This window comes from Ascidiella aspersa, chromosome 6, assembly GCF_963924565.1.
Source record: "Ascidiella aspersa chromosome 6, kaAscAspe10.2, whole genome shotgun sequence".
Taxonomy (NCBI): Eukaryota; Metazoa; Chordata; class Ascidiacea; order Phlebobranchia; family Ascidiidae; genus Ascidiella; species Ascidiella aspersa.
This window is the reverse complement of record NC_139452.1, coordinates 12,998,659-13,018,198: the sequence shown is the minus strand read 5'-3', so window position 1 is coordinate 13,018,198 and position 19,540 is coordinate 12,998,659. Positions and strand designations below refer to the sequence as shown.

Below are 19,540 nucleotides of genomic sequence, written 5' to 3'. Positions count from 1 at the left end.
ATGGTACGAAACAACAGGGATGTTTACGTAACAATGAATGGGCTTCGGAATTTTTTTTTGGTAAACAAAACCAGATGAACAAAACATAAAGTTGTTAATCCAGATTTTTGTGAAAAAACAAAAGCTACTCGCGTACCACCTGAAAAACCTTCGCGTACCTCCAGTGGTACGCGTACCACAGGTTGGGAACCCCTGCTTTAAAGCAAATGATTTGACTTGCTGTTACAATGGTTTGGATTTAGAGGTAATAACTTGACTTGGATTTGAGGTATTTTAGAAATGACTTGTTTACAATATTGACATAATCAATAAACAGTTATTTAAGCAATTTACTTTTACTATACACAGGGTTGCCATACCGTCCTTATTTTTAAGATTTGTCCTTAATTGAAGGGCCAGGTCTTAAAAAACCTACATGTCCTTATTTCTAAGAAATGTCCTGATTTTCGACTTGCGTCCTTATTTTGTCTTATTTTCAACAACTACAGAACTTCGATCGTTGCATAATATTTTAAAAATTATGCTTTTTGCAAGATTTTAGGACATGTCAGAGGATTTGACTACTAAGTGGTGAGATAGCTACAGTAGTAGGCCTACAACAGTTTAGGCTGCTACCAAAGATACGTTTACTGCGAAATGGTTGCTAATAGGGAAATGGATGCAGTGCAGTCGACACTTGGATTAAAGCAGTAAAGCTATAGGGGGTGGCCAACACGTTTATCGCGATCGACCCTACGATCGCCATATCTCACCTGGTCGATCGCGTTGATTATTATGTGTTTTCTAAAATAGCGTTCTTCAAGCAACGTTAATAGGAATAAAACGAAAAACAGACCACAAACCTTGACAAATTGCTTGAGCAAATTGTTTCTGCTGGCAAAAAGATAAAATGTGACATGACACTGCGCGAATGTATGCCCCAAAACGCTTTTTGAATGCTAATCTAATTTTTTGGTTGTCCTTATTTTTGGGTCCATGTCGATGGCAACCCTGACTGTATACGAACTAGAGTTTTATAGACTACTAGTCCTATTTAATCAAGTTTTATAGAATCGGCACTAAGCCGGAACTGAACAGGTAAATTACGCCGAGCTAAATCTGGAACTGAACCGGATTCGGATAAAATATGTTAACCATAATTCCATAAGTAAACCTCAACCCGAAATATCAAACGGTTAACTCGGTAGGCTACATAAAGAAACTTTTAGGAATAAAATATATTACCAACAAAACTCTATTGTTTCGTCATAGAGTATGAAGCAGACAATGGCTACATGTTTTACACATTTTTAATTGCCTAATTTGAGAATATTGGTTGTAGAGAGAGAAACGCATTTGAAAAGCTGTCAAAAGAGTTTACTGTTCGACTTTCAAAAGAGATTTTACAATTTTTTGATACCGCTGTCTTGTAGTTTAATATTATTTAGCTAGATAGATCTAATGAGTGTTTTTCAGGATCGAAGTTCCGTTTCGCAGCTGAGAGACAGCATATTTGGTAAGTATGGAAGTAAGCTGCCGATTAGTGGAAGTTTTGGAGGCGCAGAGAATGCCGGGAACAATATGGATCAACGAAATAGAGGGAAGATGGATTCCAACGACAAACGAAAGTCATTTCAAAGAACGGATCGTCTGGCAAAGGTTGGTGAAGTTTCTTTGCTACTTCTATACAAAATGGCATTATGATGGTTTATTTGTTGCACAAAATAAGAAATTAAATAACACATGGCAAAAGAAATGCCAAATAGCTTGACAATGAGTCAAACATTTAATTTAAAGGTGTTGTTAGGTTTGATAAAATCTTTTTAAAGGCAGCTGTGTTAGGAAATATTTCCATTTTTTTGTACATTTCATTTAATTGCCATGACAATGACATGCAGATATCACGTGATCTAGCTTGAGAAAAAAAATAAATTTTGAAATTGTGACGTAACAATTTATACTAGTTCCTGCTTTAAAGTTGAATTTGTCTGAAAACACAGGCTAACTAGTCAAATTGTTACATAACTAAATTTAACCATTAACTGTAACTTTATCTTCGATCGGAATAGGACCTTTAAAAGTATGTTTGAACGACCAAAATTTTATATGCTATTGCCCATTGTCACTTTTTTACAATATGTTTTTAAATATCGTTAGTAAAAAAATAGTTTCGCTTGTATTATATGCATATCATTTCATGAACAAAATACCGAAATCCGAAAAAAAAGTTTTGCACTCTATTTGACGTCCTACCTTACTGTGTTAGTCTTATCTAAAATACTTTTTTGAAACTATAGATAGCATGTTTAGGTTTTTATTTAGCTTACGTCATGTATTCATATAATTGGTTTTTCATCCTATTACACATAAAAAGAGCAACATAAGAAGCAACGCAAATACTATGGAAGAAAAACCAAGGCGAGAAGTTAGTCGACAAGATCGAGAAAACAGAGTTTCGCAATGTCTTGAAGAAGCCAGAAGAATGGTGACTAATGCCAGGGGACCTCGAAAGGGTAAATATTTATTGTTTTTTATATTCACTGGTTCAAATAATTTGAATTAACTAAATGTATTTTATAGTTTCCAGACCTTGCCATTCACTTCGGCAAGCAATATCGTCAAGCATGGGAATGAATGACGGACTTGGGGGAGTGCAGCAAGATTATAGAAAGCCGGTGTATCCAGCAAGTTACGGACCGCCTATGCATCCGAGGGATATGCATCAACTGCCCAAGCCGGAACAACCTCAGTACGGAATGGTAAGTTTTCAAAAATAAGTCATATTTATTGAAAGTATGAAACTATGTAAAATACCAATATTATTAACGCAGCAGCCGATGTTTACTTTTCATCCAAAACAAGACGATTTCCTTTCACGTGATGAACTGCCAAGGGTAGGTTGCTTTACATTTTTCCTTAAGCGTGTATTGTTTAATACTAATTCAATATTTTTACCTACAGAGCTATCAGCATATGCAACCATTTGATACCGTGGAGACAAGAAAAGAGAGGGAACTGAGCCTAGCCTTGAAGAAGGGACCAAAGAAGAAGACCAAGAAGAACATAAACTTTGAACTTTCGGAAGTTGATAAACTTGTTTGCTCCCGTCTCGATCAGCAGCTTGATTCACAGCTGACCTTTAAACCGCTTGGTTTCCTGGTTAACAAAAAAGCTCCACTTGGTGATATTGTGAAATCTCAAAGTCGCGCTTTAACGCATTCAGATCACATGCTACCATCGTCTTTTGGCGCCCAGGAACACAATATTCACGAAGAATCTTATATAAATTTAGCCGACCAAACCACTCTTAACAGCAAAATGGCCATTATAAACCAAGAATTCTTTCCCGATGTCCTTTCACCAGCGGAATATGCTTTTGATCGTCCACAAACGCCGCCTAAGGATATTGTTGCCGAATCTCCAGAACACGTTGTATCGCATTCCGATCACATGCTGCCATCTTTTTTTGGCTTGCAGAAAACCAGTGTTCACGAAGAATCATTTTCGAAATTAAATATAGTCGAAGAATCAAAGCTAGACGCAGGAGCTTCACTTAAGCCAGAAATATTACCTGTCATCAATTCGCCATCCACTGATGCTTTTAACGTATTCACTGATCAACCTCGTGATAGCAATAACCTCGATACCTTACCAACCGAAATGCAGCAATCTGTCAGCGAGCGTTCTTCGCTTAAAAATCCTCAGAGTTTTATTAAAGTTGAGGATGGCAAAATGTGCTTGGCGGAAAGCAAAGTTACTTCTCAAGCGATGATTTGCGGTTTGTCGGTTCAAACCCAAACTAATCAGACTGAGGTAGATTCTGTTACCACGAACACACCACTGCCAATATTTTCTTCGATGTCAATTCAAATCGATCTACCCTGCAAATACTGTTCGGCCTCATCAAGCGTTGATTCTTCAAACCACCTCGCCACGTGTTCAACAGCAACTCAAACCCTTAATTCAGTTGGCACTCAAACAGACGAACCATGTTCTTGCAGATCCCTTCCGAAACGGAAAACCGGTTCAGCGGCGAAACAATACGAAGTTGTCCGCCACGATCAAGGTCGAATCTTGTTCCGAAGAATCTGCGAAAAAGGCGACGAACCCAGTATGGACGATATTCTTCGCGCCAGTTATAACGTGTCGCGTCTGATGCCCATTCCTCCGAAGGGAAGGATCCCGCCTCGCGTAATGTGGTTGGACAGGATGTGTGAAGAACCGCTGATTTCCGAGGAGCACTTAAGCACGACCACTGTGTCGGATCCTACGGTGGAGCTGCGAACCCATTCAACCAAGAGCACAAAATCAGCAATTCCAGGGCGAGCTAAAGATAATTCCATACTGCGGCCAAGATCCAAGAAAAAAACAACCTCAGAACCTAAAGAGGTTAAATGTTTTTTTGAAGGCAAAAGCAGAGCAGACGTGCTAGAGCACCTGAGAGCCTTGTTCCGTCGTATTAGAAGCCGGCAAAGGGAACGATATTATCGTACACAGACATCAGAATGAAGCATCTGCTTTTTAACCATCTACCCACTCTAGATTTGGCCGTTTTTGCGTTCCTTTTTTTTTTTTTGATATACTTCATGCAATTTCTTTTTTGTTGAATTTTGTATTTCTTCAAGCGTTTTTCACGTGTTTTATTTCGCAACAAATTTCATTGTTCATATTAGTTTGCACTTCCCTATTTTATAAATTGTTCTAACCTTTTTCTTGTTTTTGTATATTAACTGCAATATTTTTCTTGTAAAATTGTCGCTACAACATTTGTGTTGTATATAAATATTTTTTTTATAATTGTGCGTTTTTCGCAAACTTGAATATCGCCTCAATAAAATAGTTTTACTTAATACTTGTGTAGTTAGATAGCCTACCTCTATTTTGTTTTATTTTTTAACATTTTTATAGCCTTCTCGATTTTATCTTTCTAAAAAATTATTTTGTTATAGGCTATGTTCAAACTATTTCGCTAAATTGTACAGTCATTCGTTAATGCTGTAATTGTGTTAAAAATATTACCAAGATTTAGTTTTCAATGACCTCGCTATTGCGTCCTAAATTAACTCTTATTTTATTTTCTATGATATTTAGGTTTTGTGATGTGTCATAAGCTGCCTATTTTGCGCTCATTTGATTACTGCACATTTGTTGAATACAAAAAACATTTTAATGTGTATTGCTATCGAGCTGCGTATATGTGCATTGTTTATTGAGTCATCTTGATATCGCTTATATCTTAATCCCAGTTTGGTTTCCCTCGATTCCGATGCTTGCCTATGAACGTGGGTTTCTTCTGGGTTTACAAAAACGAAACCTGAACACAGGGCAGCCCCTTGACGCGGGGTTCAGGCTTTCCACTAAGACTGCCCGGCAAGCATGGCTATCTATTAATTATGATTGGAGAGATTATTTTTTTTACTTAAACAAAGAGAAATTTTAACTTACAAATTTAAAATTTTGACTTTAAAATATAATTTTTTTATATATTAAAATTACATTGATGAACAACGTATTGTTGTGCTGAGTAATCATCAGTCATACTTGGTAATTGGGATTTTTGGAGTTTTGCCGACGACCAGTGAAACGCAAACCAGTTGTTTTTTCGGGTAGATTGAAAGGTCTTGAAAATGCTTCAATTAGGCTATGCTTGGGGATATGAAAAACAAACAGCTATAAGTAAGTTCCAAAGAAACTAAAGATGCTTGTTATTTTAGAAAATTATGGAGAAAACATTTGTAGTTGAAATACAGCGTAAAATAGGAAAAAGTTCATAGCATCATAGGTCTACCACAGTTTTTGGTAAATAGTTACAGATATTTTTTTTATAAAAAAGTTACCCCTGCGATAAAATTATAATCGGTAACAACGCCTATACATACACGTCAATATAACCTTTAATATACCACAAATTTTGCTTTATTTTATTTTTTGCATTTTGCAAACTATTTGATTTAACATGTTTTGACAAATTTTGACCTAACGTGTGGATTTTGACTAAATTTTTATACTTTTACAAAGTCAAAAAATAACCGTCCCAATTATGATCAAATAACAATAATGGCAGTAATCGATAGACCACAGATATACTTAACTACGCGGAAAATATCGCAGTTTTGCGGTAATTAACTTTTCAGGGCACGCCAATTGATTTAACGCGCACGTTATATCACCTCAAGAAAGCGCAACCATTACATTTCTACTACATCATTAACATTATTATTACATTACTATCACTAGAGCTAACTAAATGGTTGCACACAGTTCCAATTCGTGTCACATATTAGTGTCTTAAACTGTTTCATTTAACATTATTTTTTGTGGGCGTTAAACTTGTTGGCACAATGCCCTAAAATTGGCGTGATGTTTACTGAGTGGGCATTCTACATTGAAAGTAAGCGCGTGTTTTTGTGAGACTGAGAAACCAAGCGAAAAGCGAAACTGAGTTAACACTTCTAGGTATCCGCCAAAAAGCGTCAAAGTATATTCCAAAATAGCGGACACAGTATTGTGTTCAGTTCGTTTTTTTCCAGCAGGGTTAGGTTATGTCAGATCATTCGTAAATTAGCAAATCACAGCAGGGCAGCGGAGTCGGACTTGAGTAAGATTATAGGTAAAACTACCAGCGCCTGACTTGTACGCATGCGCAATACCAAATTTCGAAACTGATAATTGTAAATTGTTAAGGTGGAATAAAATATGGTGGCATATTTTCCATAACCCTTATGAGTGGATTGCTGAATATCTATCTTATTTACGTAAATCGGTGAAATACAGGTTGTACAGTCTGAGCCGGTTTGGACTCCATGAAATTGTAGCCTACATTTTTGCCGAAGTCATTGTTTTAACCGACTCCGGAGGTTGCCAGTGCAAAACCAAACATAGAAAAACGTTTGGCACGCGAGTTGTTGATATTTTGACTTCATATATAAACTGGCACACTACATACGAAAGGTTGCCGACCCCTGGTGTACGCCAATGGTCGGCAAACTCTGGGCGCGGCCCAAACGTGGGCCGCAGAACCATTTTAAGTGGCCCCAGGTAACTTTTGAATAGCTAGTATTATTATGTACGTTGAGGGCCGCGTGATAGCCGTATATTATTTGGTGTGGCATAGAATTTTTAATTTGCCTCAGTTTGAAAAGTCCTACGTGCCAATTGTAGACATAAAAGCCTGTCTTAACCATATTTTTGCCAGTGTATTTAAACAAAATGCACGCGCTTCGCGCGTAGATTCTTGGTTTTATAGAATGTTTTACCTTATGGCAGAGTTTTGGGCATAAAGGCGTCGTGTAGGCTAATATTTTACCTTAAAATCAAACATTCTGAATCCGCCACTGTTTCGTGGTGGGTCTTCAATAGCTCTGAAAAAATTACTTAGGGCCGCGACAAAAAAAGTTTGCCGACCACTGGTGTACGCAAAGCCTACACTACAGGAAATAAGCCTAGAAATTTTTCATGGTTAGTACTAAACCTTTAACGAACTTCTTTCAGAAGAAAAAAGAACAGTGCTCTCGAGGACACAGAAAACTTTAAAATATTTTTTTGGCGTAATTTCAAATGTTAGTGCTTTCAAACAGAATTTTATTTGTATGTGTTTTTTCGGCATAAAACCTAATTAAGTCAAAATGATTTCGGGGACGGAAGAGTTTTTATCATTTCCCTTACCAATGAATTGTATTAAAAAAACCGTAAAGAAACACTAAATATTCATGGTAAGAAATTTGCCTAATTTTTGTGACATTTAGGGTTAGTTTGGCTAAATATGCGTATAGTTATCCAAATAAAGATTAATTCTTTAAAAGTAAAACCCCATTTGCATTGAACTTCGTCTGGGCGATAAAATGTGGTAGGCCCTCAAAATGAAACGATCTGGCAACTTAAAACGATATCAAGGCTTAGAAAGCCAATGATGTGAATTTTTTTTCCTTTAACCAAACCTACACCAAAAAGACAGAAATAAGTGCAGTTCTAAGCAAAAGGGTCTACGACAATTAGGGCATCCAAGGGCAGAAAATAAAACACACTAATTTCTAACGAAGCAGGTGCTAATTTTTGAAAAGCAGAACAAAGCTTGTCAACCACAAAACGTTGATGGTCGATGGAAGGTACATTTCCCTGCAACACGACTCTTTAAAAGAATGTTTGTATTCCCACAGAAATGCCAGGTGACGTCAGTTCAATTTACAGCAAGTAGTTCGATATCATCTTAGAATATGCATTTTTAATAAGCCTATACGTAGCAAAACATCATTACATGATTAAAGATTAGTAGATGTAAAACTACAACAAATCGTAGCCGTCAAAGAGTTGAGTGTAGCTCGCAGAAACATTGTTGGATATAACAGGTACACCCTGTACGGTACAGGTGACAGTCCTATAAAAGTCAGGAATTGAAACTTGCAGATCGAACTCATTAAAAACGCCAGTCGGTGCGAACAGCTCTGGGTAGTTATTCCTGGATTCTAAGACGGTGTATCGTTTCAATTTTCCCAAGAGCGCCGCACAATGATTCCGTTTCACATCCAAACACTGTTACAATAAAATGCGCACAAGTCCTATCGCTTGGTGCGTCACAAGTCCTTGAAGTCTTTTTTTAACTACCTGTTAACACCTAACCCTACTGTATGAGGGGAAGACATCCTAAATAGGATAATATTGGATCAAAACAAATCTAGGAAATCACAATATCAAATTAAGTTCAATTAAAGCGAGGAAAATGTTATCAATTTGTCACCAAAATGTTTCCTAGTAATAATAACTTATGCAAAATCTTTTAGAAATACGTGAAGTTCAGCGAGTTTTCTTAGAGGTGACACCTGGTGAGTTTTTCTTCCATATTTGGACGAGTTTCTGGATTCTGGCGACGCCATACCGCCAATTACGCGGCGCTGGCAAATAACTGTTATTCGGCAATAGGTGCGGAGTCGTTACGAGAGCCGCCAGGCATGCGTTCTCACGTAGGTGTCTATTTCATCAGCGAATTTCCTGTCTGTGATTGCCAAGCAGGATTGGGCGTAAAGGGGACGGATTAAAAAAAGACTTGGTTGCGGCGCGGCGGACAATGCCAAACACGTACGCATCGCAACCTTGGGGCAACACAGTTATTATGTTTGATCCGATAATACCTGTAATTAGATGGGCGCGATTTACGGACAACTCAGCACACAGCGGAAATAATAAAACAGTGCGATAAAATGCAGATAGCGAGCAGGCGAACTCAAATATCGAATAACACGTCAACAACGATTGCGACTTTAATTTACCGCATTGGGTTGTGCTTTATTTACATACATTCACGCACCAGATAAGCGACCGGGATACATTTAATGTCGACCTAAATGGTCTGGGCGCACGAGGCCAAATGATGAACAAAACTTTGTAATCAAAACAACAAAAAGTGTTTTCCCCAATTCCAGGCCAACAAGCAACAAGTGGAACAGAAATCGTGTAACTTCATGTACAAAACGAACATCGCTATGTAGCTACCGCAAATCGCCCAAGGGTGCGGAGGTTATCCACTTAACCTCATCCTGGTGCATTAGGTTTCTTCTCCAGTAATGCGCCGGCTGAATCACGCTTCGGAACATTAGAAAGGGCCGCGCATATTAATTTTCCCAAATCACCTTGGCGCCACGATCGGCCTGGTGCGTCACGGCAGTTCAACTGGCGAAATTTCTGGTTTCACAGCGGTAGAGAAGGCCTCGTCTTTGGTTTCTTTGCTTAAAACTGCCTCCTATAAAAAGGAAATTCCGTTTGCGTTTTTATGGTGCAATTCAATAGCTTCACATGACCACTTCAAAGGTCGGTGCGCCAAATTTCACCGGGGAACTTGCTATTTTGATTGTGCAGTAAACCAAATCTGTAAACCATAAAACTATGCCACAAATCTGGACAATGTGGATAAACAATTGAACTGTACGTAATAAAAAGCTAAGTTATTAAAAGTATCCTTTGTTTGTTGTTTGTTAGAATTTCATACCATTTTCAAACATTACCATTGTTTGTAATTGTTTAACGACTCTACCAAGCCTGAGAATATTCACACTCACTAAAACAAGCAGTTGCTCAGTATAAAAACTGATTGAGGGAGCACTGGTCACATACCCCAGTTTCTGGAGCAGCTTGCTCTTTTATTTCTGCGCCCTGAAAGGTTTCAACGTCACCGAATTCGATGTCGACAATCTCCATGTTGTCCAGGTTGCAGTCCTCTTCGTCTTTCGCCGGTCTCGTGTCTTTCTTGGTCGCTACTTCCTTCCTACTACTGTTGCTGCTGTTGCTTCTGCTGGCTATAGGTCTTGAGATCGAACTGGAAGACTTGCGACGCTTGGAGGCCTAAAAGCAGCGCACGGTTAAGTACCACTGGCAAAACCAGAAGGCCGTGATGAGCACATTACCTCAAAGGGGGTTTAATACATACGGAAAACAAGTTGGGGTAAATGTTTTTAAATTAGAAAGTAATAAATAAAACCAATTAAAATTAAGGAATGAAAGTTGAACAATAGCAGTTAACTAATATAACATGGATTTCATCAGACGTCGTCACCTTTAAATATTTAAAATGATAAACACGTCACATATATTTCTATATTGTGTCGTTTATACAAATAATTTTGACATAATGCTAAGAAATCATGCTGATCACAAATATGTTTAAAAAAATAACGTTACAGCTGATGAAAAGACATTTAACCAATTATTTTGATTGAGTTGTAGCATTGTTTTATTAATATACCTTAACACAAGTTAATTTTTCAAAAGATTGTCACACAAACAATGACCACATGCCTTCAACAAGCATGAATATATATTTTACTTTGCCACTTACTTCCCCGTAGCGGACATTGAAGTACCCTTCAGTCCACCATGTTGTGACGATTTCAACTATCTCTCTAGATATTCTACTTCCCCATTTTATGTCACTTAAAATCACTGTGTTTCGACTCTCTAGAAATAAAAAAAGATTTAACACAACTTAGGAAACAAAAGAATAGAATAAGTTACATTCCCAGCTAGTAGTATTGATACCCTTTAATCACATTAAAAAAATTTATTTAAATGTGGAAAATAATTACTTGTTGTTTTATATGGTGGGCAGTCGTATGAAATGCTAAGCCACTTTTGTAGTTTATCAACTGTCTCTTCATGTTCTTTTGCCTTTTGTCTGAATTTTGATCTAAACTTGCTAGTTCCTTCAAGAATCTTTTACAGAGAACAGACGGATTTACATTTTTGTTAAACATGAAAATTAATTTTATGGTTATTATAGTGTATCTATAGAGCAGTAATTCTATTAAGTAAGTCAAGTTGCAAAACAAAAAAAACATTAACTTTTTATTAAAAATATTTCATGCTTCAATGTTGAACTGCTTTACTTCACCGTTTTAGTTATTTTGTTGAAAGGTTATCAAACTACACAAAATTTTTAGGTAATTTGCCATTTTATATTCACAATATTAATATTATCTTTTTAATTCCAAACTCAGAAGAAAATAGGCCTGATCTTAACAAACAAATGAGGGGATAAATTATTTTTGCAGAACATACCAAAACAATTACTTGGTAAGCTACAGTTTTTGACAAGGCTACAAAGATAAAAAATAATAAAATTACCTCTGAAGCAAGGTTGCTCCAAACAAACATCTCAACCATTTCTATGATGTCGCCACAAAACTGAGGAAACATAATCTCGAACTTGGTGATAAAACTTGTTACTCGAGGGTCAGTGTCTATTTTGAAGGTTGTACTTCCGCCACCAAACAATTTATGACAATCCCGGTCCACTGATTCCTTGGTAAATAAAATGAGCATGTTGATGTTACCATGTAAAACAACAAATTAAATCTCATTCTGGACTGCACCTTAAGTGCTTTAAAATTTTTGATTGAAATTTCATTCCACTTTGGTCCACGAGTCTTTATTTGCCTTTTTAAGCTTTCCTGCAAAATTGATAGGTATGTTTGTTAAGTTCATTAGTGCTGATATGCTATAGCAGCTGTGATAGCAGATTAATGGAACTTACAGACACAATCTTTTCTTTTTCTGCATTGTGAAAAATTTCCTGCAATAGGTACAGGGTGCTTTCCTTAGAATAAAGATATGGCCCAGTGAAGCCTCTCGGCTTAAAGTTTGAAACACCATGCAGAAATTTGTTGATCTTTCCAGCATCATAATCTTCAAGATTGAACTTAAAATTAAGAAGTCTAACGGCTTGCCTTTTTATATGTCTCTGTAAAAAGCAATAGTTTTAAGTTAAAAAAAATCGTGTTTCTGCAAAAAATGTCACCCAGTAAATTGTTCAAAAAATTAAGACGTTCATGTAAATGTAAGTTCAAAACTAAAAAGTGAGTCACCTTGGGAAGTTATAAATAAATATAAACCGGAAAATATATAAAAAATTATGTTTTTTTTAATCAAATAGGTAAATTTTAAAATAGCTGCTTAGGACAAAAGTCTCTGAATTTGAGCAGACTTTAAACAAAAGTTACCATGTTTGAGTACTTAAATTGCAATCATACATATAAATAATTTTATTGAATTCAGATATCAGTATACCTTATATATATTCAATTTGTGAGTACCCAACTATCCTAACATTTTGGGAATCTCACTTAGAACACAATAAAAATGTTCTTCATTATGCTCTGGACATGCAGCTTATAAATTTCTGGTTTGTTAATAATGACAAGTCAAAATTACAACCTACGAAATATATACCTTATATTCACCCAGGTGTTCCCGTTGAAATTTTGAAAACATAGGCCGCTTGTGTTGGCTCATGACTTTCCGCAGCAGATACCCCACAGTGCTTTTTGGTGCTGTGCCAAACAGGGCAGATGGCGAAACTAAATGAGCTTCTTTCTTCTCAATGGTAAATGGTTGTTTTACTTTATCAGCTTGGCTTGGTGGTGAAAAGTTTTTATGCAAAATAACCTGTTGTTTTTTGTCTGTGGTGGCTTTTGATTCAGCTGCGTTAAAATTATTGTCCAATTTGGAAAAAGTTTTCTTTACCGTTGTTTCCTCATTGGATAATTTTCTGTTGAAACTTCTGTGTTCCCTTTCTTTTCTGTCCAAAGAATGTGTTGATAGTTTTGCATGAGTGGGTAATTCTCGTTTTGGTGGCTGTCTGTCGGAAGAGCCAATTCTCGACATATGACTGTCAGCATATCTTCGCTCACTTGATCTTCGTTGAAGCCTCCTTTCAGGGGAAAGTCTTTTGCTGTTGGTATCCAAATTCCTAGAAGATTTTCTTTCAAGACGTTTACCAAAATCATCGGAATATGTCACTCGCTTTTCATGTAGTCTAGAAGGCTCTCTTCCTGCATAGTTTCTCTCATGATGTGGGCTGACTCTTTCTCTTGTGGATGATGTAGAAGGAATTGTAGGTTTGTGATCTTGAAATTTCTTCTTTTGGAAATGCAAATTTTCATTTGAAGCTTCTAATGGTCTGCTTGTGGAACTTCGATGCAAATAAATTTCATCATCATGTTGTTCTTTGGGTTCTTCTGAATATTTAACGAAATCTCGCTTTAATGGTCTCTTTGGTTGCGACATATCTTGAATGGCTTCCTGCATGATGTGTTGCATATCTCCATGAACTTGCTCTTTTGGTGGTCTGACTTGATTCCTCCTGACATTTCCTCTCTGATAACTGTCATTCGCTGGTCCAGTCGCTGTGGTTATGAGTAACTTGTGCTTCTCATTTGTCGATGACAGGCGGTCATCATAACGAATGGATCTGTTTAGTCCCATTTGAACAGAAATGTTTCTCTGTCAACAACAAAAGTATGAATATGGTAGGCCTACCAAAACCATTCCACTGTGGTTGTTAACTTAAACCCAAACCCTTTTACTGTGTACGAAAACACCCAGCACTTATTTCACATATATTATTTATACTACTTACAGCTTCTTCTTTAGGAGGTTTCTTAGTGGTTGTTTCTTCAGTTTCGACTTGCTTCACATTATTTACTATTTTCTTGGTCCAATTTTGTATGGAACTGCTAACGTTGTTTGTTGTGGCTAATTGGGATTCCCTTTTTGGAGCCGATAAAAGCACTTGGATTGGCTTGGCTTCTTGACGTGAGGTACTTGCACTAAATTCCAAATCTTTTCCAGATAGTTTGGGTGAGTTTTTTCTTTGAGCCGAAGGGGCTTGTATCTTTTTTGATGGAGAACTTTTTGTCTTGCTTTTTAAATCATAATCAACAACCTTCCTCAGAGATTGTTGATCATGTGCAGGTTCAGGAGTTTTACTTTTGTCAACACCACCAGCAGAATCAAAAAAAGGGTCCATTCCTAATTCTTCGCATAATGTATCAACTCCATTTTCCAGCTTTTTAAACAAGTCAACATAGTGTAGAAGCTGCTTGACTTCAATGCCATTTTTTGGAATGCATCTGATGGCATGCTTATTTCCATTTGCAAGGCTAAATATAAATCGTAAAGGAAATTCGGAAAGGTTGTTGGCCACACTTGGTGGGCAGGAATTCTTTACGTATATTTCAAATTGTTTGGTGTCAAGGATATTTTGTGAAAACCAGGCAATATATGAAATGCCCCAAAATTCTTTGGTATTCTCTTTCTCCAATGGTGATTCCATTCCTTTGAAATGTTCTTCTTTTTGATTAAAATCTTTTGAGATGGAAGATGAAGCTGAGATAATGTTCCGTTTAGATTCCCAGTTCCGCTCATCATCAACTTGCGCATCTTTGGAAACAACATGGCGGGACGTACCAGGAGTGCCTGGTTTGGAGACCAATGGCGAGGTACTCTGCTCTCTAACAGAGAATGACAACTATGTGAGTTTGAGAATAAATAACAAACAGTATAGATAATGCTAACAAATAATTGTTAACATTATAGAGGAAAAAACAACATGTGCGCCCTATGAACATAGTAAACCATGTCCTGCTTCTGCTGGTAGTTTTTTTTATGGTAGTAGTAGCTGACAAAAGTCCCCCCAAAAAGCCTTTTAAAACACACAGATTTTTATAATTTTTTTACATTAAACTCACTATAAAACATTGTTCTATTATGGTAAAATAAGCACACTGCAACTGCTTGAATTTTATTAGTATCACCACCATACCATACCTTATTTTTTCTTCTTTTGGTAAGTATTGAACTTCTCGCTTGTCCAGTTGTTCCAATGCCCTGTGATTGTAGGTTTCATGAAGGTATTGTTGATTGTCAGAAAACTCCTGGTTGTCAAAATGATCAAAGCGCTCAGAAAACTTTCTGTTATCATGGTAATGCCTTGCTTCATAAAAATAATTTATTTTATTGTGTGGGGATAACTTGGGCTCCATCCGATAGTCCATTTCCGTTGCAGAGTAGTGGGCTTGCTTGTGAAAATATGTCTCTTGTTCGTCAGATACTTCTTTTCGCTCATCAAATACCCTTTCACCTTGATAACCATCATTCAAATCAGTTTTGGATACATATTTTTTCTCCAGGTCCTTTTGCCTTTTAAAAATATTGTAGAGTCGGTTAATGTGGACCAAGTCGTCAGATTGCAACACATTGCCTGGAGATCCCTCTTCCTCTTCCTCGGAAAGTTCAAAGCCATCTATGTGCTCAAGACCTGCCTGTGGTGTTACTGGGGATTTAGCTCTGGAGTTTAAAGATGTATTATTATCATTTTTGCCTTCAGCACTGGTAATCTTTTGATACTTTCTACTTGAAGATATTCCATCATCTAAAGCAGGTGTTGATATCTTTGTTCTTTGAAATGGACGCTTTCTGGAAACAGTTGTTGATGATTGGGATAAAGATAGGTTTTTAGCAGGGGATGTTTTCTCAGCTGGGCTCTTTTGGTTAACTTTGTAGTTGCTATCCAAGGTTCCTCTTTTTCTGTTGGGATAACGTGCTGTTATGTCTGTTCTAGGCTTTTTGCCTAAACTGTTTTTGGCTGAATGAAATTCAGAAAATTTGCGACGAGAAGAATTGCCAACTGGTGAATTTCGGGTACTGTCGTATTCAGAATAATTTTTTTGATCTCTTGAATAATCAGAAAGTCTGTGTCGTGTTCTAAAACTTTCAGACTTCTCGTACACGTTTTCCTGTCTTTGCCGATTATAAACTGAAGCTTTGTGGTCTACTTTTCTAGTCAGTGTATCATCATGTGAAGAAGAATGACTTTGGTATGAAGGAATGCTTTTCATTTTTTTACCCAACTTCTGCATTTCTATGTCTTTTCTTGCATCAGGCAAGTAGCTGCTGGATTGACTAGATGTAGATCTTCTACTTCTATCCAGTTGCTCACTTTCCGGTTTTTTGTTGATGGTGGAAATATCATGACCTGGATGACTTGCTTTATCTTGTGACGAAGGCCTTCTTAGCTTGTCATGACTTGAAAATCTCCTTTTATTTTCTGGCAAATATTCTGAAAATTCCTTGTGTGATTGTCGCATTCTTTCCTGTTGAGTTTCTTCATCTCTGTACGAGTAGTCACTTCTTTCTAGTGGCCTTTGATTTTTTGAACGAGGATCTCTCTGTAAGTGCCTACTCGAACTGTGACCACCAGAAAAATTAGTTTGTGGCAAGTGTCGATCTTGAGGTTTATTCAGCACCCTAACATTTTTAGTTAGATAGTGGTCAGTTGGCTTCTCGCAACTTTTCCGGAACTCCGTCTCCCGCAACATTTTGCTGGGAATCCCTTTTGTCAAATAGGGCTGGGTAGTTTTTGAGCTATGCACCATATATTGTTCACTGTTAGCTGCCTTTGACTTTTCTTCATGATCAACCTGCTGGGCAGCAAGTTGCATTTTATTTGGCAACTTTGATTTTTTTGCAGATGTATTAGAATTACCTGGCTCTTCATCATCTAAATATTCTCCTACCCAGGTAAAAGATTGTCCTTCCATATTGTCTGTTTCATAGTAAACTGGTTCCTCAATCACAGCAGGTTCGTTAACTGTTTGTGAGTACCCTGACAAATATGAGTTTTCTTCTTTACTAAAAGGCCCTTCACTACCGTACTTTTGTTCAGGATGGGCATTTGAAAGCTCTTGATATACTTCATATTGATTTGCACCAAACTGTTTGGCCTGAATTGAGCGAGGTGGTGTGACTGGCTTAACATGAACGGCACTTACAGGATCAAAAACAGTAATAAGAGATTTGGATTTGTCCAGCAAAGTGTTGTTTGTTGAAATATCTGGAAAGGGTTTAGGCTTGCTTGGAACATCAGACACTTCTCTTTCGGCTTCACGCATATAGCGCTGTTTGTCATGATCAGAATGTTGCCTGCGGTTCTCTCCTGAATTACGATGTGTTGACAAATAGTAACGAGAGTGATCTTTGGAATTATTATAAAGAGAATAGTGATTTTGCTCACTTAAAATAGTTTCAAATGGATCACTGGATAACTCCAATGAACTGCCTTGTCTCGGCTTGGGATCTCTTGGTGGAGATCGCAAGCGTACACCAGTGTGTTTGGAAAATTGGTCTTTAAAAAACTGAACAGAGAAGTCCTGTTTTTTCCCTTGAGAGTGGCTGTTGCTTGTTATATGCGTAGAGTGATCGCGCTGTAGAATTTCAGCTTTTTTGAACCGAGCAGAATTCACATCTTTGTCATACAAGCACGATGGGTCAAAACGATTTGATGGCATCTTTATTGTCTCAGATTTAATGGCACCTTATTGTTTTTTAATACAGTGTTACAGTACTAGAGAAAGGACATTTATGTCATATAAGCTAAGATTTCAGCTTCCATACCAGCCTAAATATACAGGACCAATACTAGTGTTTGATATATAAATATATCTAAATGTAGCATTCATAAATGCACCAAGCAGGTCAGTAAATCTATTATTTTTAATAATTTATCTGAAAACTCTATATATGATCTGCCTTGATCCCATAAGATGTTAGCTTATAGGCAACTTTATGTTATATATATACAAACACAAAAAAAAACTGCGGAATACTTTTTTATTTGAATGGTATATAGTTTCATATAGCAAACTACTTTCACGATATATATATAATTAATACAAAAAATTATACAGTTCATTAAGGGTTGCCATACATCAGGTTTCCCCTAGCATGTCTAAAATGCACCTAAAAGTTTTGAATTTTCACAATATTAGCAATAATTTTTCAAATGGATATATGTATATCAGAAAATTTGTTCAAATTGTATGGTCTTTAGTTATGTAGTTTTGGGAAGTAATACAACAACGGTCTTAGACTGGCGAGTTGTAACATCTTTATCTGGTTTGTTTATTATATACACTGTTACATCACATACGACAATGTTTTATTACTTTTTTAGTCATTGAGTTTTGGCTCTTGAAATCAGTTGCAGATAAGATTCAACTTGATAAAAAATATTAAGTACTGCATCCATAACAAACATTAATTAGGCTTACGCCTACTGAGCAAACACTTCAAGAAACGGTGTCTTCACCAAAAAATATTACTATTTAACAAAACAATATTCAGATTATTTCGGAATTTTTCCTGGACTTCTCTATTGTTTTAAAAAATATTATCTTTGTAGCCACCATTATCCATTTATTTACAAAATTTCATAAAATCTGTTTTTTTCCAAGTTTTATATGCAGTTAATAAAATCTTTTGGCATATTTTATGTCTTTTAAATTAAAAGAAAAAAATGCATGATCAGACTTAAATTGCTTGTTTGAGCACTGCTTTGTGCGGCTACAACCGGTTTCTTCACAATTTAAGACAACATATCTTATGATTTCCTGAATTTTTTAAGTCCCCAAACAATAATTCAGAAAACTTCAACCGCCAAGAATCTGTCGTCATTCTTTTGTGCTGTATTGTTCTGCTTTTGTGCTAAATTCATTTTTGTGTTAAATTCAATTTTATGCAAATTTTAACACTTGACAATAGTATATTAGCAAGACAAATAAATATTTTTTATAGTCAAATCAATACTTATAAAATCTACTTGCTGTAAATAAGCTGTCAAACACTTTACTGTCATTAAAACAATTAAAAGGATTTGCCTACTAGGCTTAGTTCATTGAAGTCCAACAAATTTTTGTCACAGCCATTAGAAGCAAATTGTTTTATAAAGCAGGCCAATGTTGCAAGGATTCAGAAATCTAGTTTGGCGGGGGCATGAAACATCTTACATATCTAAATAAAAGATAAGTTAAACATGCAAAACACCGAAAAAATTAAATCTATGACATTTTAGTTGGCAAAACTTTTACCTCTAAAGTATACTGAAGGCATTGCGCACATAAAATAACAAGAACAGGATTAAACTTGCACAGCTCAAAATGGGTAGTTTTGTGAAAACCTTAGCGCGATGACGTTTTGCATGTTTGACCGACTTTTTGTGACTAAGCATATTTTACACAATAATACAAATATATAATGTTTATGACCATGGCCAGGCGCGCAACAGGCCCCACTTTCCAACCTGGCATTGCTTTTATCTTGTTTTGAATGTTAGATAGGTGTTACTCATGATCTAGGGCCTTATTTCCAAGTTTTATAGAAAATTGCATTGACCAAATAATTTACAGCAATTTGCATTACTTTGTAAAAAATTAGTCAATATAGCGCTAGGCTGCAAGTG

General features: G+C 36.5%; 1 protein-coding gene across 1 annotated transcript; it reads right to left on the bottom strand.

The window, feature by feature from the left end:
• Positions 1-7,896: 7,896 nt before the first annotated feature.
• Positions 7,897-17,974, bottom strand: LOC146139959 (uncharacterized). Its single transcript, XM_083391974.1, has 10 exons — positions 15,073-17,974; positions 13,883-14,756; positions 12,694-13,746; positions 11,999-12,205; positions 11,838-11,915; positions 11,590-11,766; positions 11,052-11,178; positions 10,805-10,923; positions 10,084-10,311; positions 7,897-9,712 (listed from the first exon to the last, which is right to left on the bottom strand). Exons 1-10 carry the CDS (start codon positions 17,589-17,591, stop codon positions 9,629-9,631), a joined length of 5,466 nt encoding a protein of 1,821 aa, XP_083248100.1. The 5' UTR covers positions 17,592-17,974; the 3' UTR covers positions 7,897-9,628.
• Positions 17,975-19,540: the final 1,566 nt, after the last annotated feature.